Source organism: Cyprinus carpio, chromosome B24 (assembly GCF_018340385.1).
Source record: "Cyprinus carpio isolate SPL01 chromosome B24, ASM1834038v1, whole genome shotgun sequence".
Lineage (NCBI taxonomy): Eukaryota > Metazoa > Chordata > Actinopteri > Cypriniformes > Cyprinidae > Cyprinus > Cyprinus carpio.
Window position 1 is genome coordinate 8,009,669 of NC_056620.1, and position 27,059 is coordinate 8,036,727.

Sequence of the window (27,059 nt, forward strand, 5' to 3'; positions counted from 1 at the left end):
CACATTAGTTTTGAGCAGAGATTAGCTACCTGTACAATAAACTGTTTAAAATGTGAATTCACCCAGTCAGTTTTGATTGTCTACATGCTACAAACAAACATGCTTGAGATATAACCTCCTGCACTTGTCCATCACCGTCATTATAATCCACATATCTGTCAAACTAGCAAATGATGTTTATTGCGTGAATTCTTGATAAAATGCAGTTATATTATGGGCTGTTGGCATTAATTGTGCTCATGATGGAGCAGTAGTGGAGCACTCTCGGAGTGACTAAAAACTACAACGCTCCGACTTTGAAAAAATCCACTCCTCGCTCCAGTCAAAAAATCATGCAACTCCACTATGCTCACTCTGCCAGGAACGGAAGAACAAATTAAAATGTCCTCTGTAAAAATGCCCCTGTGAATATATTCTAAACATGAATTTTTATCAAGTCTTTTTAAATTTAGGGCAACAATGTCACCAAATATGTAGCAATGAAAATCACCAACATGCTTAAAAACTCTCCAAATAAATGTTATTGCACTTATTTTCAAATAATCTATTTTAAAAATGTATTTCATTTTTTTCATCAATTTAATAGATCCTTTTAATTTCTTTAAAAAAAAAGTAATGACCTCATACATTTTAATGCTACTGTTAATATAATACCAGTCCAAACACAAAATAATAATCAACTTCAATAGTCTGTGAAGACAATTAGACTACTTTTTTTTTGATGGGGGGCAGTGCGGTACCAGAATATGGGTAGGGGGGCACTGGCCTAAAAAAGGTTGAGAACCACTGCTCTAGGTTAACATCAGATTGAGCGGCCATGTAAAGTTGTTAATACTTACGTATTTCAGGTGATAAGCCATATTTGAGGTTGATGAATGATAGGCGAGCATTTGGATGTCCTGCCTAGTGTTCTATATTACCAAACACTAGCGATAACGATCTGTTAGTCACAGACTGTGTGACTTCGCCTGTGGATTTTTTTTCTGCGACTAAGAGGCTTATAAAATTTTGGTCGACCAAGCTTCTTCTGGTTGTCTAACGATTAGTCGACTATTAGGGGGTAGCCCTACTATACACAATATAAAGTGATGCATAGATTTTGAGATAATGTTTACAGAGTGCCGTGACATACTGTTAGTCTAAAGCTATGACTTCCGGTATCTGATCACATCGCAGTGATGGCACAATGTTGAAAATGACATTTGAAAAATGTTGGTCTGACCAATGGGAACCGTTTTACAGTTGGAGCATCTTTGGAATGGATTGTTTTCTTAGATTGACATGTCTATCATTTACCATACACTTTAGTGTAGGAGTGCACAATTCTGAGACAGATCATCACACGTTCACAAGGATTTTGTTACTTATTCAATAAAATTATACATTTAGGAATACTGCTTCAGATCTTCAGAATGCCGCATCAGATCATTAGAAATGCTTTCAGGATGTAATGGAACATTGCTTTGAAGTAACTTCCTGGCAGGAATAAGAAAATTAGTTGAATTTCTATTTGTTTTCATTGGCAATAGATGTTTGGGGCAGCAAACGTGCCTGTCCATTTTCCTATTTTTAAAATGGTATGATTGTCTGGATGAAAGTGGTTTATCTGGAATTTTGAGTAGCAGTTGAAATGGCTGGGGTGTGCGGATGCCTACCTAAAAGGGGAACCAGATTAAGAGGGTCTTTGCGGAGAATTCTTCATTGGATGTGAAGTGCTGGAGTTTGTCAGATTGGCACTGTTCACGGGACAGGACAAGAATAACCGCTGGAAAAGCTGGGACGGCACCATGAGTGCTGATTGATGATTGACAGAACTAAATACTCCTCCCGAACCTATGTTTGGAGCTTCACACTGTTGTCAGAGTGTGTGGGAACAGAAAAGCATAAGCAGCTGTGTGAAAATATTAGCAGCATTTGTTTTTGCTCCTCAGAGAATTAAAAAATGCCTGGCCCTCCATGTAATTTGGCACATCCTCTCTTGTATGCCACTATTGTGAATTATGTCAGACCTGCTCACATTTAAGCCAACTTTTTACTAAACTAGACAAGATTTTTCTATGGTCCATTACATGTTATATGGGGTCAAATAAAGGTGTTTTAGGTGATGTCTGAAAGTGATATCGTTGCACCCTTGTCTAGACTGCACAATGATTGCTAAGCTCATAAAAGAAGTGGTAAAATAGTTATTGGTCTGTTACCCAATTAGTCAGTGAGCCACATCTCAATAGAACTGCACATAAAATCTTGAGGTGAGAGGCAGAATGCTTATCTGATGATAAAGGCTAAATATGCTGAGATGTTTGTGCTTTCACACAGGGCTTGTCAAGATTAAAGAAGCAAGAGACATTGAGACAAAGCTAAATGAAGTGGAGCGACTGTTGAAGAATGCCATTAACATGCCCTGGAAGGTGAGAGATCTAACTATGACACTAGCAAGAAAAGGACTTGTGTATTTGAGTGCAACAAATAAAAAACATCTCCTGTTATTTTTTTTTTACCTCTTGCCAGCTAACAGCTTAATTTAATTACCTTAACATCTTCCTGAATAGTTTACTGGAAGTGTTATCTTAAATTGAATACTAAAAGGATGTTTTCTCAGTTTTCTAGGTCAGAAGTTGTCTTAACATTCTTTGAACGCTCGCAGCTTGACCAGGTCCTGAGGAATGACAGTGTCCACAAAATTCAGCCATGCTTTCAAAGTCCAGTTAAGATTTCAGGTATAGGCTTTTAATATTAAAATGCTTGTTAATATTTATGAATATTCCAAAATTATATAATAGTGTAATATTGTTAAAATTTAAGTTATACCATTAATAGTGTAATTATTGTAATACTGTTAAAAAAACAGTGACAAAAGGTGCACTGGAGAGGCAACAGCAAGACCCCAAAAAGGATATGGTTTTGCAGGTGATGGCCACAGACAATTGCTCTCTCCTCATCCTTCTGACTGATTTGTCTCTAGTTCAATATTTTGTTAGAGGCCTTGTCACTCCTTGTAGCATTAGGCAGTACCAGCAACCTAGTCATATATATATATATATATATATATATATATATATATATATATATATATATATATATATATATATATATATATATACATATACACACATATACACACACACACAAAGGTGCATCTAAAAAAATTGAATAGTGAAAAAAAAGTGAAACTTTCATATATTCTAGATTCATTACATGTAAAGTAGTTTTTTTTTTAATTTTGATGATTACAACTTACAGCTTATGAAAGTAAAAAGTCCAGTATTTCAAAATATTAGAATATTTCCTAAGATCAATCAATCAATCAAAAAAAAAAAAAAAAAGATCAATCAATCTCCATAAAGGTTGTCAGCAGATGTAAACATAAAGTGTTCCAAAATCTCCTGGTAGACGGCTGCATTGACTTTGGACTTGATAAAACACAATGGACCAACACCAGCAAACGTCACACACCCCAAATCATCACTTCAGAAACTACACACTTGACTTCAAGCAGCTTGGATTATGTGCCTCTCCAGTCTTCCTCCCGATTCCTGACCTTGATTTCCAAATGAAATGCAAAATTTACTTTTATCTGAAAAGAGGACTTTTGACCACTGAGTAACAGTCCAGTTCTTTTTCTCCATAGCCCAGGTAAGATGCTTCTGACATTGTTTCTGTTTCAGAAGTAGCTTGGTAGCCCTTTTCCTGAAGATGTCTGGTGTGGTGTGGTGACTCTAGCTTCAGTCCACTACTTGTGAAGCTCTCCCAAGTGTTTGAATTGACTTTGCTTGACAGTATTCTCAAGCTTGCGGACATCCCAGTTGCTTGTGCACCCTTTCCTACCCAATTTCTTCCCTCCAGTCAACTTTGCATTTAGTATGCTTTGATACAGCACTCTGTGAAAAGCCGCCCCTTTCAATAGTGACCTTCTCTGACTTCCCCTCTTCGTGGAGGGTGTCAATGATTGACTTCTGGACCATTGCTAAGTCAGCAATCTTCCCCAATATTGTGGTTTCATAGAACAAGAGATACCCGGAATTTATACTGTAGGGATGATCATTTAATGAAACTCAAATATAAACATTATAATATTTTGAGGTACTGGATTTTTGACTTTCATGAGCTGTAAGCTTTAATCACCAAAATTATTTAAAAATAAATAAATAAAACAAAATAAAAAAAATAAAACTTTTGAAATGTTTTACTTTAAATATAATGAATCTAGAATATATGAAAGTTTCACTTTTTCAAATGTTACAAAAAAATAAACGTTTTCACAATATTTAAATTTTTTGAGATGCACTCAAAATCACCTTTGAATGTGAAAAGATTTCAGACCATCAATGAAATTTAGGAAAATACGGCAAGGCTATTACAACAAAGGATTTTGCAGACTGTTTTGAATAGTGGAAGAGATGCTGGGAGAACTGTTGGGAGTTCCCAAGGTGCCTACTTTGAAGGGGGCTAATGTCTCTATTTTTCATGGATATGTATTACATATTAATACATTTGTTGTTATTATGTCAAGTTATTACAAATATATAATTAATATTATATGTAATACTACAGTATAAATAGTCTTTGAGAGTTGTATTTCAGAGTTGTCTGTGATTTCTGACTGTTCACTTGACATTTCTACAGAGATCATGAGGTCTAATGGGTTTTGCCTGGCAAACACAGAGACCATTGTGTTTGATGAGAGCATTCCACTGGACAAAGAGAGACCCTCCTCCACTGACTCAGCCCAGCACTCGTAAGTGTCCGGCATTGGCTCTGTCATCCCAGTCCAAGTCTCAGAGTACATAACAATAAAGGAAATGTATATTGATAAAGCTTTGTTGTCAGAGAGCCCTGATTACATTTATTTTTATATAAGCCATTGACAACATTCATGTAGTAATGTTTTCCTTGAGTGCATAGTAGTCTGTCACACACAGGAAGGGGTACTTCCTTCCCTGGGTGTGAGAAGGAAGCTCTGGAATGAAACTCAAGACCCTCCCTATTAGATGTTTGATGAAATTACTCCCACACTAATACATGACTTCCTCCTTCCATCCCAAACATTGTTGACTAATACCTTGTGAAGTCATCATCATCAAGATTTTTATTTCAGTCCTCATACACAATTTCATAATAATTAAACAATATATATATTTTTAATAATTTTATAAAAAAAAAGATTTAGACTGAAGTTGTTTTAAAGCTTGTAGTTTGAAGGTGTAAAGATGAAGTTTGATTAAACAGTTAATCATAAAAATGGAGCCCCACACATGTTGACATAAAACTGGACGTGTCGGCGCCGCTCTCTCTCACTCATATAATGAGGGAAATCCACCTGCGATCCGAGCGGAGAGGTTAGGCTACTCACGGATTCAATATGCGCTTTTCAATGATAACGTGATTGATGCCTACATTCCACGCTGATAGCTGTTTCAGGGCAGTTTTTTAGTTCTCATCTCCATAAACATAAGACGCCGGTGCATCTCTGATTTGTTGTTGGTCTACCATTATGCTCGATTTCTTCTTCACTGCCGCTCCGGTAAGCCAAAGTGGTAAACAGCTAAAGTGTAGGAATGAAATTAGATCTTTTGTATGTTTGAAAAAATATCAATACTTGGTGCCAGAGTATCGATAACGTATCACGGCCGAAAATATCGCAATATATCGGCACATTGATTTATCATCCCAACCCTAATATATAGATAGATAGATAGAAATAGATGTTGTCAGGTGGTTGCTAGGCAGTTTCTAGGGTGTTATGGGTGGTTGCTAGGAAGTTGCTAGGACATTTGGTGTTGGTGTCGGTTACTGAGGTACCCAGGGTGGTTGCAAGAGTGTTATTATGCAGTTGCTAGGGTACTCTGTGGTTGCTAGAATTTTGCTATAGTGTTGCTTTGCAGTTCCAAGGATAATCGGGGTAGTGGTTAAGATGTTGCTATGCAGTTGCTAAGGTACTTTGGGCAGTTGCTAGGGTGTTGCTATGCAGTTGCTAGGGTACTCGGGTTGGTTGCTAGGGTGTTGCTATGCTGTTGCTAGTGTATTTGGGGTGATTACTAGGGAACCCGGCATGATTGCTAAGGTGTTGCTATGCAGTTGCTAGCATATTCTGGGTGGTTGATAGGGTGTTGCTGTGCAGTTGCTACGGCACTTGGGGTGATTGCTAGGGTTTTGCTAGGGTACCTAGATTGGTTGGATTACGGTCGCTAAGCATGTTGCTTGCATGATTTAGGACAAAACCAGTTAAAAACAGTTTAAAAAAACAATTAAAACCATCTGACTTAGTAAAAACATCTAAAAAATCAGTTAAAACCAGCTGATTTAACAAAAGGAACCAGTTAAAATTCAGCCAAAACCAGCTGATTTAGCAAAAACCAAACAAAACAAAACAAAAAACAGCTAACATATCTAAAACCAGATAAAACCAGCTGATATAGCAAAACAACAGCTAAAAATGTACTTGCACTGCAAAAAATGGCTCATCTTACTTAGTATTTTTGTCTGGTTTCAGATAAAAATGTACTTGCACAAGCTTTTACTAGATAAGCCAAATGAGTTAAGATATTTAGTCTTGTTTTCAAGGGGGAAAAAAAAACTAAATTAAGTGTATTTTGCTTAAAAAAAGTTAAATTATCTGCCAGTGGGGTAAGTAAAATACTCTTTTTTTTAAGAATGTTTTACTTACACCACTGGCAGATAATTTTACTTGTTTACTTAATTTAGTTTTTTTCCCCTTGAAAAAAAGACTAAATATCTTAAGTCATTTGGCTTATCTAGTAAAAGTATAAGAGTTGTAAGATATTTTGAATAGAAACCAGACAAAGATACTAAGTAAGATAAGCCATTTTTTGCAGTGCGGTTACTAATGTAACCACGGTTGAGATACTGGAACGAGTACTGCGTCTTGCTTAAAGACGCTATGGGACGCCTTTTTTCAATCACACAGTGAAACTGTATGGCCACTGGTTCCTGCAGTGCATTAAAGAAATGAACGAATGGGTCGGCTGCGGTGCTGCATGCACCTATGACGACAAAGCCCGCCACAGCCCACCAGAATGGGTGGAGCTGTCTGGCTATATAAACGGGCATTCGCCACAGGATTCTCAGGTTACTTCAGCTGAAGTGATGACTGAGTCATGCAGCTACATAGCATGGCTAGGAACGCAATACTCATTCCCGTATCTCAAAAAACCGAAGTTATTTTAGTAACCAGGTACGTTCCCTGTCAATACTTCACTCACACTGCATCTTACTTAAAGATGCTATGGGAACAAAGTACAATCACGCTGTGCTATGGTAGAGGAATGACTGCATATTATAACGTCCACAAGCAAGAATGCCCATAGGGAAGATAACAATGAACTCCAAGGCTAAAGTGGGCTGAACTTACCAAGGTCACACCCAGACTGGGTAATCGTTCCAAAGTACTCGTACAACTTAGGCACCCCAGGGGCCAAGAACCGAAAAGTAAACTAACTCAAGAGCTTGAGCGTGTTACGGTCAAAGACTCTCTGTTAGAACTGATTGCATAATGCAGCGAGTGTCTCCTTTAAGCTGAAAGGACCCTGGCTTGCAAAGCAGGGACTTCTAGGTTATAAAACCTAGCAAATGTGGACGTTGAGGCCCAGCCAGCCACCTCACAAATTTCCGCAATGGACACACTACTATACCACGCCAGTACTCCAATGGGGCACTGTAGGCCCAAGGAAGAGTACGCTTGCATGATAGCATCTACTATCCACCTAGAATGTCTTTGCTTCGTGACTGGATGCCCTTTGGTGCAGTTACCGAAGTTAACAAAGAGCTGTTCCGACCTTCTAATGGGGGTGGAACGCTCAATGTAAAATCTTAGAGCTCTTACGGGGCAGAGTAAGGATAACTTTTTTTTTTTTGTGATAATTTTTTTATTAGTCTTTTATATAAACAATTAACGTCATAACATCCATTCAATATAAAACACAAAAAACAACAACAACAGACATATAATCAATTTACATATTCCAGTGAGAGAAAAAAATGATGGAGAAAAAAAAAATATATATATTCTTTTATATAATTCATTATTTAAAAAAAAAAAAAAAACACTTCCAAACATCAATAGTGCTAGGTTTGGCCTTATTAACTCATGCTATTGTATATTCACAGGCCACTATTTTAAGAAGTGAATGAATCCAATACCAGTTCTGTATTATTGTCTTTTTTGCAGCTGTAAAACCATCAAACAACATTATTTTTTGTATTGAGCTTATACAGAAGCTAGAATCATCATTAAGAAGACATAAACTTGGCATAATTATGTAATCAATTTGTAGTAAAGAGGATAAAACAACGTTTACATGTGTACACAGATTATTAACAATAGGACACTCCCAAAACATATGAAGAAAAGTAACTGATGACACAGTATTACAGATGTGGAAGTTGTAATTTGGTTGTAGTTTCATTTTGAATCTTTTGTAAGGAGTTATATATGTTCTATGAATAACTTTGAAATGTATAAGACAATGAGCCAGGTTTCTAGAGGTTAACTGAGGTTAGACCACACCCTCTCTCAGTCGACAGATAAATTAAGGTCAGATAGTTCCTGATTCCAAACAGATTTGATAGAAAGAGGTTTTGTAATGCGATCAGTAATTTTACTATATATTAAGGAAACAGATGTTCGACCAGAAGATGATGCAATTCAGTCTCACATAGGATGAGAGAAAATAGGAGATGCCCAAGGAACTCCATATACTTTGAGAGTAGAACGCAACTGAAAAAAGACAAAATAAGATGATGCCGGTAAACCAAACTTAATTCTTAATGCCTGAAATGAACAAAGGCCTTGGTCATCATATAAATCACTGCACGTGTTTATGCCTAAAGAAGACCAAGATGGTTAAACAAATGGACAATTTCCACATAAAAAATTGAGACTGTGCCATAACGGTGCACTGTTACAAAATTTGAAGGGGCCTCCTATCAGACATTCAACCGTTTTCCAGGTTCTAATAGAATTAGCTATAACCGGGCCAAATTTGTAATTATTGCCTTTTTTCCATGTGCCAGCAAATAAAATATCTTGAAGTCTGTTTGGTTTAACTTTGTCAGCTTCAATCACTCTCCATTAAAACTTTAGATTGATGGTCAACCTAATTATGAAGAGCCTAAAGTTGGAACGATCAATAATACCATTCAGAATTTGGTATAGCCAGTCCTTCTGCGTGTATAGGATACTGTAACGTGGTAAGTTTGGTTCTGGGGCGTTTACCATTCCATATAAAACAGGAAAGTATATAGTTTATCTCCTTAAAGTAACCTGGAGAGGGAGAGAGTGGCAGCATATGGAAAAGAAAGTTAAGCCGAGGTAATAAATACATTTTAACTGTGGAGATTTTACCTTAAAGAGAAACTTTAAGATTATTCCATCTTTAAATTTCACTTTTGATCTTAACTAGAATATAATTAATATTGCCTCTGGCAATCTTATGTATGTTTTTATATATGTAATGCCCAAATCGGTGAAAGAATCCTTAATAGGAATAAATGGGGGAATAGAAGGGTTAAAATTAACATTGTTAATTGGCATTAAAGCTGATTCGGTCCAATTAATCTTGTATCCTGATAAACCACTAAAATTATTAAAACTTTTAGATCCACTGGGATAAGTGATATCGGTCTATAGCTGGAGCAATCTAATGGATCTTTCACTTTTTTAAGAAGTAATGATATCAGCGATGTGTTTTGATCTCTATGAAATATACCATGCTCAGTTGCAAAAGAGTTAAGCATGCGTGTCCCTACCAATTCCCAGATTTCTAAATATAATTCAGGGGGAAGACTGTCTAGACCCAGCAATTTGCCTTTTTGTAGGCTTTTTAGTGATTTATGGAGCTCCGCCAAACTTAATGGGGCCTCCAAATATTCTTTATTGATCTGAGAGATCTGAGGTAATTCTAATTTAGCTAAATACTGTTTACAAACTGTTTCCTCAGAATCTGTTTCACCTTATACAAATTAATATAAAAATCTTTGAATATGTCGTTGATCATCGTAGGGTTTGTGGTGACCTGACCATCTGATGATTTTATTGCACTGATATATGATTTGGACTCACATTCCCTCAGCCTAAGAGCCAGTAAGTGGCTAGGTCTCTCTGATTCGAAATAATGTTTTTGCCCAGTCCTATGCAAGATAAACTCTCCCTTTGAATGTGAAAGTAAATCATATTCTTCTTTCAAGGAGGACAATTGTGTGGCCCGTTGATCAGTAAAAAAGTTATTTTTGGAGGTTTTGTAATGATTGGATTTTATTTTCTAATTGTGTGAGCTGATGAATTTTCACTTTTGCCAAAGTGGAAGAAAAAGCAATACAGAATCCTCGTATTGCACACTTATTAATTTCCCACAATATTTGAGGATCTACATCACATTTCTTATGAATTTTAAGAGATTCCTTTACATGCTCTTTTAGCGAATTAATGAAAGTCTGATTGCTTAATAATAATACATTAAAACGCCATCTAGAGACTTTGGCTTTAATATTGGAAAGATGAATTTTACACAACACAGCAGAATGATCAGACAATAAGATTGGTAATATAGAGGAATTAGACAAAATTAGAGATGTACTGAGAAATATGTACTCTATCCTAGAGAAAGTCCTTAGAGGTTGTATTCTGAATTCTCCAAAGATCGATTATATTGAGTTCAGTGATAAATATATTAAGCAACTTAGAAGATGGATTGGCTGTAGTATCAGTGAGATTTATCCAAAACAGGATTTACGACATCATTAAAATAACCACCCACCACTAATGGGCAATCAGTCTGCCCAAACAATGTATTGGAAATATTTGTAAATGACCAGCAATGTCATTTGAAATGAAATGAACTGAACTGCCTCATTCGGACCATAAATAGAAACCAATGCTATCCTGTCATTATGTATTTTGCAACGGTTTAAAAACAAATCTACCCTAATCATTACTTACAGTATGTTCAACTGTTAGCTGTAACTTCCTGTTAACTAAGATAAGCACACCCTTAGTTTTACTAAGAGCGCAGGAGAAGACTGCCAATTTATAATACTTGTTCTGAAAACGTGCCACGTCAGATTGTTTTAGATGTGTCTCTTGTATCAGTGCACAGGAAATCGATTTACGGTGTAAATATTCTAATATATGGGTTTGATTGATAGCATAATTTAGGCAATTTACATTCAATGATAGAATATTTAGAACATGCATTGTATATTCGTAATTCCAAAATTGTATCTAGTACATGAAAAAAAACAAAAACAAAAGCAATTCCATCCTGTAAATGACATGTAAACGCTGATATGTACTCTATATACCAAACCATCTGAATGAGTAATCCTTTTAAAAAGAAAATAAAATAAGTAAAGATATTGATGTCTGTTGTAGAAAATAAAAATAACCCAGAAAAGGGAACAACGAACTTTGAACAAGATCCAAAACAAACTGCACATTACCGAGAATATAGGTCTGACTAAAAACAGAAAAATTTTTGATACGTGACCAGTCCATTCCAGCACAAAACATATCCCCCAAAGGCCCACAGTGTCAAGAACTACTAATCAAACCTTCTCTCCATTTGCCCCAAGAAAAGATTTTAAAGCTTACCAGTCACTAGATAAGTGTGCAGGATGAAGAGTACAAGATCACAGCAGAAGCTTAACAAGTGTCCATGTCCACCTTGTTATTCTCCTCTCCTGGGCAGTTAAAATCACCACCACCATCACGGTCGTTAAGTTCCCCTCGTTGGGCAGAGGAGATGGAGAAGGTATCTGTTGCCTTCCCGTTGCTCTGTAGAGCTGCAGCATATGTCTACTTCTGTGGCAGTGATAAAATCTTCCACTTTCCGAGGAGAGTCGAGTATCATCTGCTTACCGTTGTGCCATAATTTAATCACCGCCAGATACATGAGTAAAGGCTGCAGACCCAGTGCCGTCATCTACTTCAGGATTGGGCTGAAACTCTTTCTTTTGACCATTGTAGCTGGACTAATATCAGGTGCTGTGCACCCTTCAGGATCGCTGATCTGCCTTGCCGTCTTAGTGCATGAAAGATGAGAGTATGCAGCTGATTGGAGTTAATTTTTCTTCCGTTATAAACATGATGAGCACAATCAATCTCGATGTCACGGCCTTTCAGTGCAGGAATCCACTTGGAAAGATTAGCTCTGAGAAAGCCGGCTGCGTCGGAAACCTCTGGCCCCTCTGGTCATTTTATTGGTAAGTTGTTATAGCTGTTTTCTCAAGTTCGTGACTGTCCTTATATCCTCATGTGCAGCTGCCTGGACGGAATCTACCCGGTCACGTGTCTGTTTCATCACATTAGCTAACTTTTCAAATTCTGCTCTTAGCTCTTTAAAAGAATTGTTGGTTGCCTGTATGTCCATATATAGGTCACGAAATGCTGGTGTCAGTACAAAGTCTATCGCATATCTTACTGTTCAGGCCACAACCAAATCCAAAGTACTTTGTTGTTCTTTAAGTGCTAGCTTGATACCACTAGCAATGGTGCTGTTGAGGTCTTCTCAGGAGATGATGGAATCTTTGAATTTTTTCTTTATTGGTGATTGCTCAATCTCTCTTTTCCAATTGTCCTTAACTGCTGAAATACTCATGATGGGTTGGATAAAGAATGGTTCAAAATTTACTATCAGGATTATAAAATATTTGACAGAGTGAGCAGAGCAAAGGACTATAGTAAGTAATGTGACGAGTCAGCTGCCTCCCCCCTAATTATCATCGTCACCCCGTCCCTTAATCGCCACCTTAATTCACCAGGCTGCCGATAGGAGTGGGTGTGTGAGAGAGGAGGGGCGCTGAAATATCCAGGGCTGGCGGCATGTGATGAGGCAAACCTGACGCAAATGTAGCCTCATCACCGCCGCTGTTTATATCCAGGGCGTCTAAGGGTATTTTTTGGGGCCTGGAGAAGTTTTGTCATGCCCTGACATTTGTGCTTTTTTTTCAGTTTCTTATAAATATCTAAATGGCTAAAGTCTAATCTAACTGTAATCAGCACAAACTAGGCTATAATAATATGTGAGCAGCATGTATGTACATGATTGTGTTTTTGAGAAAAAAAAAATGTTATGCGTGGTTAGTGAAAAACAAAAATGTTAAATCATTTGAATAAGGCAATAAAACACATACAGAAAATTGGTTTCCCAGATATTTTGAGAACTGGAGCTTGTAGCCTAGAATTTTTTTTTTTTCTAAATGATGTTGAAAATCATCTTGTTTACTCACTTACAGAAAACAATATATTGATTTAAATTTTCTAAGACACTTTTTGTTGGTAAAAGTCATATGCGAGTAGGCGTCAACTATCATGAATTCACACCTGAGAAGACAAAGACCCACATAATGAGCTGCATAATGAGCCATTCAGTCACCTGTGTCACTGAGAGGGATGAGTTACAAGAAAGAATGTGAGGACAAAATAAATCTATATAATTTTTATGTTTGTAGTTTATTTAGAATATATTTAATTATCCCACAACATAATTTAATATTCACTTGTGAGTGCAGTTAAACAGTTTATTAGGAAAAATCAAAGCTGACTTTCGAACTGAATTTTTTTGCATCATTACTCCAGTCACACAATCCTTCAGAAATCCTTTAAACAATCTTAATCTACAAAAAAAACATTTATTGTTATTATTATCATTATTATTATTATTATTATTATTATTAATGTTGAAAAGAGCTGAGAATATTTTTTTTAGGTTTTTTTTTTTTTAGGGGGGATAAATTGAAAGAACAGCAATGATTGTTACATTTGTTACAGTTACATTTATTGGTACATTTATATTATTTACATCAAGCTTTGAATGGTATAGTAGTGTATATTTTTATTGAAACTTCATAATATTTTACTTGATTATACATTTAGTCAGGAATTATAGTTTGGAAAAAGTCTTTGGAAAAAGTCTAACTAGTAAAATGTTTACACGTTATGTGAAAAGTAGTACAAGTATATAAATCAATAAAAAGAGACTTACTTATGTTTATGATCTCTGCTGAATAAAAGTGCTTCATTCTTTTTTTTCTGAGAAATCCAAATCTCAAATCCTCAACCACATCACATCTTTTTGGGGTGAATTATGTCTTATTCCTCCCATCGCGAAGCAAACAGTAAAATGATAAAAACCTGAAGAACAGTCTCGCTGCGTTGTCTTCTGTTGTGTGGGCGTATTCAAAAGCCGCGCGCTTCAGTGAAAACATTTGAATCTCAAAAGCGCGCTCGGCGCGTGGGTGTGGTCGCATTAGAAGATAATGAAGGGAGACGCGAAAAACGGACATCGCGTTGTTTTTCATATGGATTACTTTATCACAGAATATTTGTTTTCAGCAGCACTTGTTTAGTTTAAAAGTAGACATGTCAGGCTTTCTATAGATATCTCTCAAATCCTCAATCGTTGAGTATTCACTGAGTTACAGTTCATTTTAATGACGCATTTGTATCTGAAGATCAGCGCAGACAAAGGCTGCAGACAGCACTCCTTGTTTTGTTATCTTTATTTTATAAGTGCACAAAGTTTTGTTGTTATTATGTCTGTATACAAAAAAAAGTAGACCCTTTACAGATTCGATTGATGTATTGCACTTATTTGTACGATCAAAACTGAAAGTGTAATTTAAGTTCTTTTCGGGGTTATCAGGAGAAAATACCCCAAAACGCGTATACGCGTTAATCGACTCCAGAGGGTTAAATCTGAATTGGGGGTGCGCTCTGTTCTCCATGCATGCATGCTGGTGTCCTCGTGGGTCCAGGAAGGGTGCGTAGAGGGACTCCCGTGCCGCCAGAGATGTGAGCTGCCAGACCCATGGTCTGGATGAGGCCAGGATGCCGGGCCGTCTAGTTCTTTCAAGCGCCAAGGGCAATGATAAGGATGCAGGTGCTGGAAGAAGCCGCCGCCCCTCGAACCCCAGTCTAGAGGCAACTGGTTCCAGAGATGGGGGGCAGTGACTGAAAAGGCTCTGTCACCCTTAGTTTTCAAATTGGAACGAGGGATGGGTAAAAGAGCCCTGTCAGCGGATCTTAAAAATCTGGTAGATGGCAAAGGAATCATAAGATCTTTATAAGATGGAGCTTGATTGTTAAGAGATTTAAAAACAAACAACAGAATCTTAAACTGAACTCTAAAATGGACCGGAAGGCAGAGAAGTAAAGCTAAAGTTGGAGTGACATGGTCATATTTCTTTGCCCCAGTCAGCAGGATTACAGCTGCATTTTGTACCAACTGGAGGTGAGGAAGCGATGACTGAGGAAGCCTTGAGTACAGTGAATTACAGTAATCTAAACGTGAAGTAATAAAAGAATGAATAACCTTCTCCAAATCCTGAAAAGACAAAAAAGATTTAAGTTTGGAGATGACCCGTAATTGATAAAAACTGTTCCTAACAACAGAATTAATTTGTTTGGACAAACATAATTCTGAGTCTATGATAATGCCCAGGTTTCTAACCTGTGAGGAAATGGAGTGGAAATGATTGCCCAGCTCCTTAATAATATCCATTTTCATTTTTGGGGGACCAAAAACAATAATTTCTGTTTTGTTCTCATTGAGTTGGAGAAAGTTATTTGATAAACATTTTTTAATATCTGAGATACATTCCATCAGTGGTTGAATGGAATCGCCAGCTTTTAGCGGGAGGTACAACTGTGTATCATCAGCATATAAATGAAAATAAATATTGTGCTTCATAAGTTAAAAAGAAGCGGTCCCAGAATAGAGCCCTGAGGTACTCCACTAATAATTGGGGCAGATGATTTACATTTACATTTACATTTAATCATTTAGCAGACGCTTTTATCCAAAGCGACTTACAAATGAGAACAATAGAAGCAATCAGATCAACAAGCGAACAACAATGGTATACAAGTGCTATGACAAGTCTCAGTTAGTCTAGTAGGCAAGCATCAGTACCTTGAATTTGATGCGAGCGGCTACTGGTAGCCAGTGTAACCTGATGAGGAGAGGAGTAACGTGAGCTGTTTTTGGCTTATTGAAGACACCCCTCGCTGCTGCATTCTGGATCAGTTGCAGAGGCTTGATAGTACATGCAGGAAGGCCCGCCAGGAGAGCATTACAATAGTCCAGTCTGGAGAGAACAAGAGCTTGGACAAGAAGTTGGGTGGCTTGCTCTGACAGGAAGGGTCTAATCTTCCTAATGTTGTATAAGGCAAATCTGCAGGACCGGGTCATTGTAGCAATATGGTCTGTGAAGCTTAACTGATGATCCATCACAACTCCTATGTTTCTGGCTGTCCTGGAAGGAGTTATGGTTGACCAACCCAGCTGTATAGAGAAGTTGTGATGAAACGATGGGTTAGCTGGAACCACCAGCAGTTCAGTCTTAGTAAGGTTGAGCTGAAGGTGATGGTCATTCATCCAGCTAGAAATGTCACTCAGACAGGCTGAAATGCGAGCAACTACTGTCGGGTCATCTGGTTGTAATGAGAAGTAGAGTTGAGTGTCATCAGCATAGCAGTGATAGGAAAAGCCATGCTTCTGAATGACAGATCCTAATGACGTCATGTAGATGGAGAAGAGAAGTGGTCCAAGTGGTGATTAACGGTGTCAAAAGCAGCAGACAGGTCCAGCAAAATTAGTACTGGGGATTTTGAAGCTGCTCTTGCCAGTCGCAGGGCTTCAGTAACTGAGAGCAGGGCAGTCTCAGTTGAGTGGCCGCTTTTGAAGCCAGATTGGTTGCTGTCCAGGAGGTTGTTCTGTACAAGAAACATAGAGAGCTGGTTGAACACAGTTGGAAACGTCCGTCTCTGAGAGTGGAGAGAAGGAGGAGAGAGAGTGTGCATTAGTCGTTGTAAAGTTATCCTCAGTGTGCGGTGTGAAGAATTGGTCACTGATGGTTCTTGTCTTATTTTTGAAGAAAACTGCAAAGTCGTCAGCTGTAAGAGTTGATGGAGGAGGAGGTGGAGGCGGATTAAGAAGAGAAGAGAAAGTTTTGAAGAGTGTCCGAGCGTCACAACAGTTGTTAATTTTGTTGTGGTAGCATGATGTTTTAGCAGTGAAGATATTTGCAGAGAAGGAAGAGAGGAGAGACTGATACACACTGAGGTCGGTAGAGTTTCTTGATTTATGCCATTTCCTCTCTGCAGCCCTGAGTTAAGAGCGATGTTCACGGAGAACATCGGACAGCCAGGGGGCAGATGGGGTGGTGCGTGCTTGTCTAGACGACAGTGGGCAAAAGTTGTCCAAGCAAGAGGTTAGAGTGGAGCAAAAAGTGTTCCTAGCACTGTTCGTGTCCAGAGCTGAAAACTGCGAGAGTGAAGGAAGTGAGGATGAAACCACAGAGGATAGGCGAGATGGAGAGAGTGAGCGTAGGTTCCGTCGAAAGGTGACCTGCGTTTTAACAGGGTGGGTTACAGTAATAGCATGTGATTCAAATGAACCGTTACCTGTAGGTGGTGGGTTGAAGATCAAATTTCACCAATCTTTCGATATAAGGAGACCAGTACCAAGAAGTTTCCACCCCTCCCAGTCGTACGAGGGGTGTGGTGAACAAATGAACCGTTACCTGTAGGTGTGTGGTTGAAGATCAAATTTCCAATCCAGTGGAGAGGGCTGCGGGAGTGGCAGTGTCCTCAGGTTTGATCCAAGTCTCAGTCAGTGCCATGTGGCTGAGACTGGAATGAGTAGCAATAGAAGAAATGAAGTCTGCTTTGTTAACAGCAGACTGGCAGTTCCAGAGACCAACTGGAATAGAGAGCGTAGTAGTAGTCAGAGGGACAGGCCGTAGATTTGAAGGAAAACTTGCCTAGCTCTACAGAAAAAGACCTATCTTTGAGATATGAGCTGAACCATCATAAGGCTGTGCCCCTGATACCTATCAGATGTTCTAAACGGCAAATAAGAACATTATGATCCACGGTATCAAAGGCAGCTGTGAGATCCAGTAGAATCAATACTGCATTTTTACCGGCATCAACTGCAATCAATACATCAGCTGTATTTAAGAATGTGATCAGCTGTAATTGTAAAAATTTTTCCAAAAGCTTTGACAAAATTTAAAACTTTGAGACAGGCCGAAAATTGTTAAAGCAACTTTCATCCAAACCTTGTTTCTTAAGCAAAGGCTGAACAACCGCATGCTTAAAGCAGTTTGGAACCACACCGGTGTCCAAAGATGAGTTAATCAACACTTGAACACTGGGGCCAATTACTGGAAAAGCTGATTTAATGATCTTGGAAGGAATAACATCCACTGAGGAGTTAGTAGACTTAATTTTGTTAACGAGATCGAAGGTTCTATTAAAGTGTGGCAGAATGGAAAACTCTGTATGCCACTTGTTTACTTTCATTTTCATTTCACAACTCAATGACGTAAAGGGAGGCGTGCCTATCAATTAATGGGAGAAGTAAATATAAGGGTGAGGCTCACACACCTGGGGGAGAGAGGTCACCAGTGAACAGTTCTCGTGAGAGTTGTGGGAAAGAAGTTGAGTTGGAGTTACCTTGTGGAGTGTGGCTCATGTTCCTGTTGACCTGGCGCTTCCAGACCTGCTGTTTACATTGAGTTCGTGAACAGGCGGAAAGTACCTTCACGTATGAGCTTTATTCAGCCATCCAAATAGGAAAGCCGGTCGTAAAAAGGATCATCGTTGATTCCATGGCAGTCTCTAGACACTCTTCATGAACCTTGTAATCTGCTACATTTGGGCCAGTGATGCAAAGCCATTTTCTCACACAAACAATCTAGCACACACGCACTCAGTCCCACTCACACATACACATGCATGTGCTATTCAAACACTCACCACTGATGTGTTCATTTAATTTAGTTTTTCTAGTTAATCGAGCCTGATTATATACCTATATATTGTTTTGTTGATTTGTTTATTCCCCTTACTCCTACAAACTACTTATTCATTGTGTTTTTCTTACATGGACAAATTGGGATTTAAAATGGACATGTGAATCTACTGGTGAAAGCCCTGTTACAATGAACTGTGATGTATCTGCACGTATCTGACGTATCTTATGGGTTAAAAATATATACTCAGAGCAAAGAGAAAATAAGTGGAATCTGAAATTGTTCTATTGTTCTATGATTCTTTGTTTTTTTTATCTGAGTTTTTTTTTTATTTGATTGTGGCTGGTTTTTTTTTTTCTTTATTGTTTGGTGTTGATCAAACTAGTTTTGACTTTCTTTGGCATTGTGTTGAGTAAACCTATCATTGTTAATTAAAAGTTTTTGATTGAAAAAAAAAGAGAGACAAAAGACAAAAGACTGTGTAATTTGAGTTTATTGAATGTCTCTTTTGTAACGGTGGTGGGCCCCAGAAAACAATTTTAAGCTATCCAGGTTTTTTTGTTTTAAAAAAAAACAATTTATTGACAAATATTGACAGCAAATTGTTTTCTGGGGCCCACCACTGTTACAAAAGAGACATGTTACAAATGACAAAATAAAAATGAACTAGTAGGCAAGTTCAAAAACAGGTCTGAGAGCTGTGAATAAAAGATAAGCGAATGGCACTCACTTTGTCAACAAAAAATGTCAAAAGATTCTCACAGAGCCCTGCTTTTATCTTTGGTTATTTCATTTTAAAAGGAACAGTATAATCTAAGATATTAGAACAAACTGTGTAAAACAGAGAAATCAAATCCTCAGGCCCATAGGACGCCTTTGCAGCATCCAAGATAGATTTTTCAACAGCATTAGCTAGATAGTCTTCATTGAACTGAGAAACAGTCAGTGAGTTTATAAAATGAGAATAAAAACCAGCAGGCTTATACACAGTAGCAGAGGTCACAGCAGGAACCTTAAAACGAATGTGTTTTTAATCAGAGAAGGAAGCATCATCAATGACAACATCAACTACAGAAGAACTATATGACATAATAAGGTCAAGTGTGTGACCAAGAACATGAGTTGCTTGAATTATATGTTGAGAAAAACCTAACGAGTCCAAGATATTACAAAACTCTACAACCAAAGGATGCCCAGGCAGCAAAGATGTATATTAAAATCACCCAGAAGCAACATATGATCATACAACGGGGCAACAGAAGTTAAACATTCAGAAAACTCACTAGTAAAATACTTCCAACATTAGGTGGCCTATAGATGAGAGCACAGAACAGCACAGATGAATTAGAGTGTAATGCCACACACTGTACTTCAAACGATGAAAAAGTTAGAATAGAAACTGATTGAATATTAAGTAATTGTTTAAAAACCATTGCAACCCCACCACCCCTACCAGCAGATCTTGGGTTACTAATAAAACAGCAGTATGGTGGACAAAGTTCTTCAAAAACTGACAACTCATCAGCAACGGCCCAAGTCTCAGTCAAGAACAAAATGTCCAGATCCCAACTGGTAAAAAAGTCATGTAGAATGAAAGTTTTATTGCATACAGACCTAGCATTCACTAAGGCCATATTCAAAGGAGGCTTTGATGACAAGTCCAGATCCTGTCACTGAATCAATGGGCTATCCTCCTGGAGTACTGTCTCTTAGCCTCTCTGATGCCTTGGGATAGGTTGGCCCTGGCTGTCCTCAGGCCCCCCTCATCTCCAGCTCTGAAGGCAGCGTCTCGTGTCTTCAAGAGTCTGTAGACCTCCCGTCATCCACGGCTTCTGGTTGGCCCGGACAGTGATGGTCTTTGTGACTGTTACATCATCAATACACTTGGTGATGTAGACAGTGACAGTCTCTGAGTTCTCTTGGAGGTCTGTGGTGGTATTGTATGTGGCAGTCTGCTTAAACATATTCCAGTCAGTGGTGTCAAAACAGTCTTGAAGAGCCTCTGATGACCCTTCAGGCCACACTTGTATCTGTTTGTGAACTGGTTTGGCGACTTTAACGAGCGGTCTGTATGCAGGCATTAGCATGACAGTGATGTGGTCTGAGGCACCAAAGTGGGGGAGGGGGAGGGCTTTGTAAGCTCTTTTCAGGGTGGTGTCAACAAAATCCAAAATGTTTTTACCTCTTGTTGGAAAGTTAATGTGTTGGTGTATTTATGGGAAGTGATTCTATGGCTCCTTTTGCCAGCAAATTCATCATCTCTGAATGCAGGACATAAGCGTCCTTACTTTCTACTGAGGTGGAGACCATGCTGCTGAAGCACAGGGGTCTTCGAGCAAATTGGAGTGAATATCCTTATTTTATTATCCCCATAACCCATTTTCACACTCCAGGGATTGCCTGCTAGTCCTCGGCCCACGTGGCTAGGGGTTGGATTAGCTCAAGTGACTGGCTGCCCGAAGGCAGGGCACTCATGGGAAATGAAAGAGGAATTTTGCTCTCTTTTTGAAGGTGTATGTTTTTTTAATTTTTCCTGCTATAACAGCGGTTGGTTGCTTGGGTGCTTGAACGGGCCCAGAGTTCACAGAGTTCAGAGTTGAACGGGGTGATAGGAGGCTTAAGAGAGGTCACTGCAGCGAGACCTGGCCCCACCTTCTACCTGTCTCGCAGATCAGGAAGACACCGGATCCAATAATATCTTGGGTCGGGGTCCTTGGCGCTTCGGAAAAGGGTGGCGTCTGGCCGAGCGGGAACACCCTCGTGTCTGCTGAGTCTTGGCAGGCTGAATGGCGGGGTCGTCAGGTGTTGGCTTTGCGGGCTGCTGAGTTGGCGTAGATTTAGGGTGACTAGGTGTAGCAGCTTTGGATCACTTTGTCAGGAAGTGTTGCATGGCCCGGGACGAATTCTGTGCCTCCGTGAAGTGCTCTGCGAATCCTACATGGGTGAAAACGTGTAGAATCAAAGAAGACAGGGGTGAATCCTCTCTCTGTGGTAAGACGAGGCACGTGGGATCTGGGCCGACATGAACTTGTCTGTAGCCGAATGCGCAAATTCTCTGTAGTTCGTTTTAAGTTCGTTTCAGCATTTGTTTTGGCTCCTAAACACCTTTGAGCTTCCATTGGTCCGTGGCGGTTATGCAATCGGTGGGTGTGTTCTGAAACCACCTACTTTGACGTGTGATTTTTTTCCCATGTTCTTTTCTCATTCTACAGGGGTCCCAGCATAGAACAACATCTTCTGAATACACCGTGTCGAATAGCTGAGCTGGCAAAAATATATCCACACCTGTACGATTGCTCGTGGAGAGACTTTAAAGATCCAGAGAAAACGTTTAATTCCTAGAAAGAAATTGCAACGAAGCTTGGTGTCGACGACCCGGAGTTATGCAAAAAGTGATGTAGAGAAACATCCGAGACAAGTTTTCCAAAGCCATGAAAAGAATGAAAGGAAAGAGTAAAAATATATAGTAGCAAGTACCTACGGAGCCCTGCACGTCACCTGTAGGAGAAAAAAAATCAGTCCGTGGCGACGGTTTTGCAATCCGTCCCCTCAGTTTATAAACCGTGCTCACAAATTCTTAAACTGTTCCCTCGGTTTAACAAATCGTGCCCAATCCGGTTTCCAATCCGTGCGCTCAGATTTTGTAAACCGTACCCTCGGTTTTTGAATCCGTACCCATGAATTCATAATCCGTGCGCACGCTTTCGCAATCCGTTCCCTCTGATTTGTAAACTCACTGATTTGTGACTCCGCCCCCACCAGCAGATTCATAGTATCCTATGAGACCATGATCCGCACTCACAAAATAGTCTTCTTTTTAGCGCTTATTTTACATTAATCACCAATAGGATAAGACACCGCTGCCTGTGTTTTATAGCCTAAAATAAACGCTAAAAAGAAGAATAGAAAATTCCCTGAATTTTCTCAAAAAATAAAAATAAAAAAAGGTAAAAAGCAATGTTATAATAGGCCTAATTATTTAATAATAAAATTAACAGTGAAGCGTGCATCTAACTCTGGGGGAAAAGCTAGTATAATAAAATCACCAAAATAAGTCTTCATGTTAAGAAAGAAAAGTACACAAACACATTTCCAAAACTGTAAAAGGTTATTTAAAAATAAAGCCTTCATTAATTATTTTATGACAAACATTTTTACTGTACTAAGTGCACTCATTTATTTAGCCTATAAATTAAAATAATAATAATAATAACTATTATTATTATTATTATTATTATTATTATTATTATTATTATTATTATACATGTTATGCATAAGAAACTTTTATCCAAAACGACTTACAAAAGAGGAACAAATTACTCCAGAGTCAGTCACAATGCCAGGTTTTTTCTACAAATGATAAACTGCCTTTAACTGTCATTTGTAATTATTGACACACTGTTTTCCTAATTAATGTTGTTCAGTTGCTTTGACACCCGCAATCTTTTTTGTTTAAAGCGCTATATAAATAAAGATGACTTTGACTTGACTTATTAAATTTGCTGTAGGCCTATTCCACATAATAATAGTCAATAAAACTGTATGTTAACACGTAGGCTACCTAGGAGCTTGCTGCATGAATCCATTAGTACAGTTTACAAATCCGAGGGAACGGATTGCGAAAGTGTGCACATGGATTATGAATTTGTGGGTACGGATTCAAAAACTGAGGGTACAGTTTACAAAATCTGAGCGCACGGATTGGAAAGGTTTTGAATTTGTGGGTACGGATTCAAAAAGGAACAGTTTAAGAATTTGTGAGCACGGTAAACTGAGGGGACGGATTGCAAAACCGTCACCACGGATTGATTTTTTTTTTTCCTACAGGTGACGTGCAGGGCTCCCGTAAGTACCGAATAAATGTGTTACAAATAAATGTTACACCATGCTGCTGCTGCTGTTCTTTGAATAAATGAAATGCCAAACGAATATACAATAATGAACCTTTGTTTTTATCAAAAGTAAATCATGACACCACATTAAATATGAAAAGGTGTAACAATTTATGAAGTTTAATAAAATAAATGAACACTAATAAAATAAAGTAACAAACTGACTCCAATATTTTTTTCCACATCATGCTAAAAAATTTCAGATTGTGAGCCATTCACACTTCCCATAAAGGACTGATTATGGAAATGGAATGGTTCTTTTGTATTGCAAACATGATACTTGACTCCGAACTGCTGCTAATCATTATTCTTTTGTCTATAATATTCTGACCATTGGGGCCTGCCTCACACCTAGATTGCCTACACTTCTTCATTTCATTGTTGTTTTGTTTTAAGGGATACGCACGAGCAGCGTGACACGTTTACATTAATCTACACCCTGCCTCCAGCAGCGCCGGGGTGTCCAAATGTTCGGAAACAGTATACCGTCGCTCAGCCTTTTCAAACTTCTTTTTGCCCCCAAACAAAGAATAAAAACGAACTTCGTTTGAAGTATATCGGGGCCTGTAATATAATGTCCCAGCGGGCAGCTGTTTTGGAGTTATATTGTTTCTTAAAAAAAAAATGTTGTCTATCATTTCATGTATTAAAATGGTTGTATTATCTTTAAATATGCAGGTATGATGAGGATGGGAGAGAATCTTTGGATCCTGTAGATCAAGACCTGAGTGACGATGATCCTGAAGCTTACGTCACTAACCTGTCCTACTACCACCTGGTTCCCTTTGAAACTGACATCTTGGAGTAACACAAACAATTCTGCATGGGTGGACTCTTACGGGGAGAACTGAATCCCACCTAAACAGTGCAGATCCAGCATGTAATTTCTGTCAAGTGATGGATGTGCCAGCAATTATATTTTCTGATTGGTAGTGTTTATAACGGCAGGAAAAGTTTGAATGCAGAGATCACTGCTAGCTCACTGCTTTGACTTTGTCCATCAGATTTGTTGGCCTGAGCCCAAAATGACACCATATTCACCAATGTGCCTCATTATTCAACCTAGAATCATGCTCTAGCTGTACTACTGTAAGGAAGAAATAAGCTGCTATTCCTGGTGTACAGATTGATGGTGGCCTGAAAGATTTGTTTAATTTTCTTTTATTTGTATATAAGTCCAGGCTGTACTGTTTTTAAGGTTGTAATTCATTTTTTTCAAGGCCCAATGCTCAGAAAACCTGCCTGAAAAATTTCTTCTTCAGAAAGAGTTTACAATATAACAATCCTTTGGCATTAGTGGATGATCTGCAGATCTTCCTGGAGAAAAAGATCCACATAAGGATTTATCAAGATAGACTATTATCTTGATATATATGCTATATGCTATTATCTTGATATATATGCTGTAAATTAAAATGCTGATTCAAATAGACAAAAACTGAAAAGAAAAAAATATAAAATTGCAAATTAATTTTATTAACTAAAACCTTTGATTTTGTTATGAAATTACTGCTTTATTAATCTTAGTGTTAAGGGCACTGTGGTTAGCAAAATTAAACTTGCAGATGAATAGAGTTGTCTTTCTTGTCAGAAAATTTAAATTGCTCTCAGAAGATAATTTTATTAGTTTATGACGTCTTTTCTACTGAATGACTGTGGACAGTAGCTGAACTTTGTTCTTTTCTCTTGAATACAAAGGGCTTGAACACTCACTTGGCACATGGCTCCTAGTCCACACCCACACACACACACACACACCCCCACACCCACCTACTTTGTAATAGAGCCACGTTTCCCTTCTACCTGTGAGAAAGTTCTGCGCTTTTTCTAGTTAACAAATTTTGTAGCTTTAATAATCCGCTCCAATTTTTAAAGCATACAAATAGGAAGAATAAAATGATCTGAACTGTTGGAGACTGGGTCAAGTAATTGTATTAGAGAGTATATTCATGTATTTTTGCAACATGAAAGTGATCTGATGCTTAATTTGTTTTATTCTTCAAGATGCACATGCTATATTTGAACATATCCTCTGACATGTCATATCCATCATGCCTAGCCATGAAATACTCCCTGTCTCACATATAAACCTGGATGCATGTGAGCAAAGATATCATTAATGTCTTATTGGACACAAAGTGCAAGAAGGATAGACATTGCTTAAAGTAATTGAAGTACATGGACATGACCAAATGCAGAGCATACTGCAAATCAGGTATGATACATATCAGAGAAAAGATCCTCAAGAGGTTATTTATGATCATTGGAATTTTGAGATGTTGATTTTTATAAGCATGGAAAATACTTCACATTGCCTGTTCTGTTATGATGTTCATACTTTTATATGCAGCATTATGTGAAGCAGTTTTGACCGCTGGGCACCACATCATGTATTGCTAATTATAGTCATTTGTACAGTATATACAGCTTGTAAATAATTTATAAATAACATGCCATTAAAGCTTTTGTATAGGCTAAACAATATTAAGTTTGTGTTATGATTTAGTTTGTTTTCTTCTTCAGAATTATCAGACTAGGTTATAATAAAAAGCCTGATCCTACAAAGCAACTTTAACAGAAAGATATTCAAAACAGCAAGTTGATGTGCATGCAGCTCTCAAAATATGATAACAAATAGCATCTATCTGTGTGTGTGTGTGTGTGTGTGTGTGTGTGTATATATATATAATATATATATATATATATATATATATATATATATATATATATATATGTATGTATGTATGTATTAAACTTGGATTGACTTGGATTGATTCGTAATTTCTTATTTCTGATGAGCTGCACTTAATGACAGCCACTATTAATTAATTAGTGTGTGCTGACACCTGCCGTTCACTCATAGTATTTTTAAACCGTAAGTTGTATAATATTACAAAAAGAGTGGATCAAAAGTTTGTGGTCCGTATGGATTATCTAACGGGTATATATATATATAGTTACTAATAATCAGCATTTAACCTGGTAAAAAACTCTTCTAATACACACTCAAAAGAGTACATACTTTAAGGGCGTAATATAAGTAGGCACAATGAGACAAAATCGGTGCTTGGCTTTTTCCTGCATTATGGCACGTGTGTGCGCTAGAGACAAATGCTGCGGCTTCATTGCAGAATATGCGTTGTGAGACACGTGCACATTGCTTGACAGTGCTTCCACTCGCTGTTATTGTAGTCGTTTACTTTAAATAAGCTTTCATTTCTTCCGTTTGGAATGCAGTACATTAGATGCACGAAACTCATGTACTGACAGACGTGCGCCTTGAGTTCGTTTGTCCTGAAGTTCGCGGCTGCGGTTTAATGCAATTGCATATATTTTTATGATACGAAATTGATGTAAACACAGTCAGTTGTGTTTTCAGAACAGGACAAGACA

The 27,059-nt window shown here is 38.0% G+C and overlaps 1 protein-coding gene across 1 annotated transcript in view; it reads left to right on the forward strand.

The window, feature by feature from the left end:
• Positions 1-26,145, forward strand: part of pxdc1b (PX domain containing 1b) — a 57,593-nt gene extending 31,448 nt beyond the window's left edge. The window contains exons 2-5 of the mRNA XM_042751619.1: positions 2,317-2,408; positions 2,600-2,717; positions 4,624-4,735; positions 24,345-26,145. Of these exons, the coding sequence (XP_042607553.1) occupies positions 2,317-2,408; positions 2,600-2,717; positions 4,624-4,735; positions 24,345-24,474 (452 nt within the window). The 3' untranslated portion in view covers positions 24,475-26,145. The remainder of the gene's footprint in view (positions 1-2,316; positions 2,409-2,599; positions 2,718-4,623; positions 4,736-24,344) is intronic.
• The last annotated feature ends 914 nt before the right edge of the window (positions 26,146-27,059 follow it).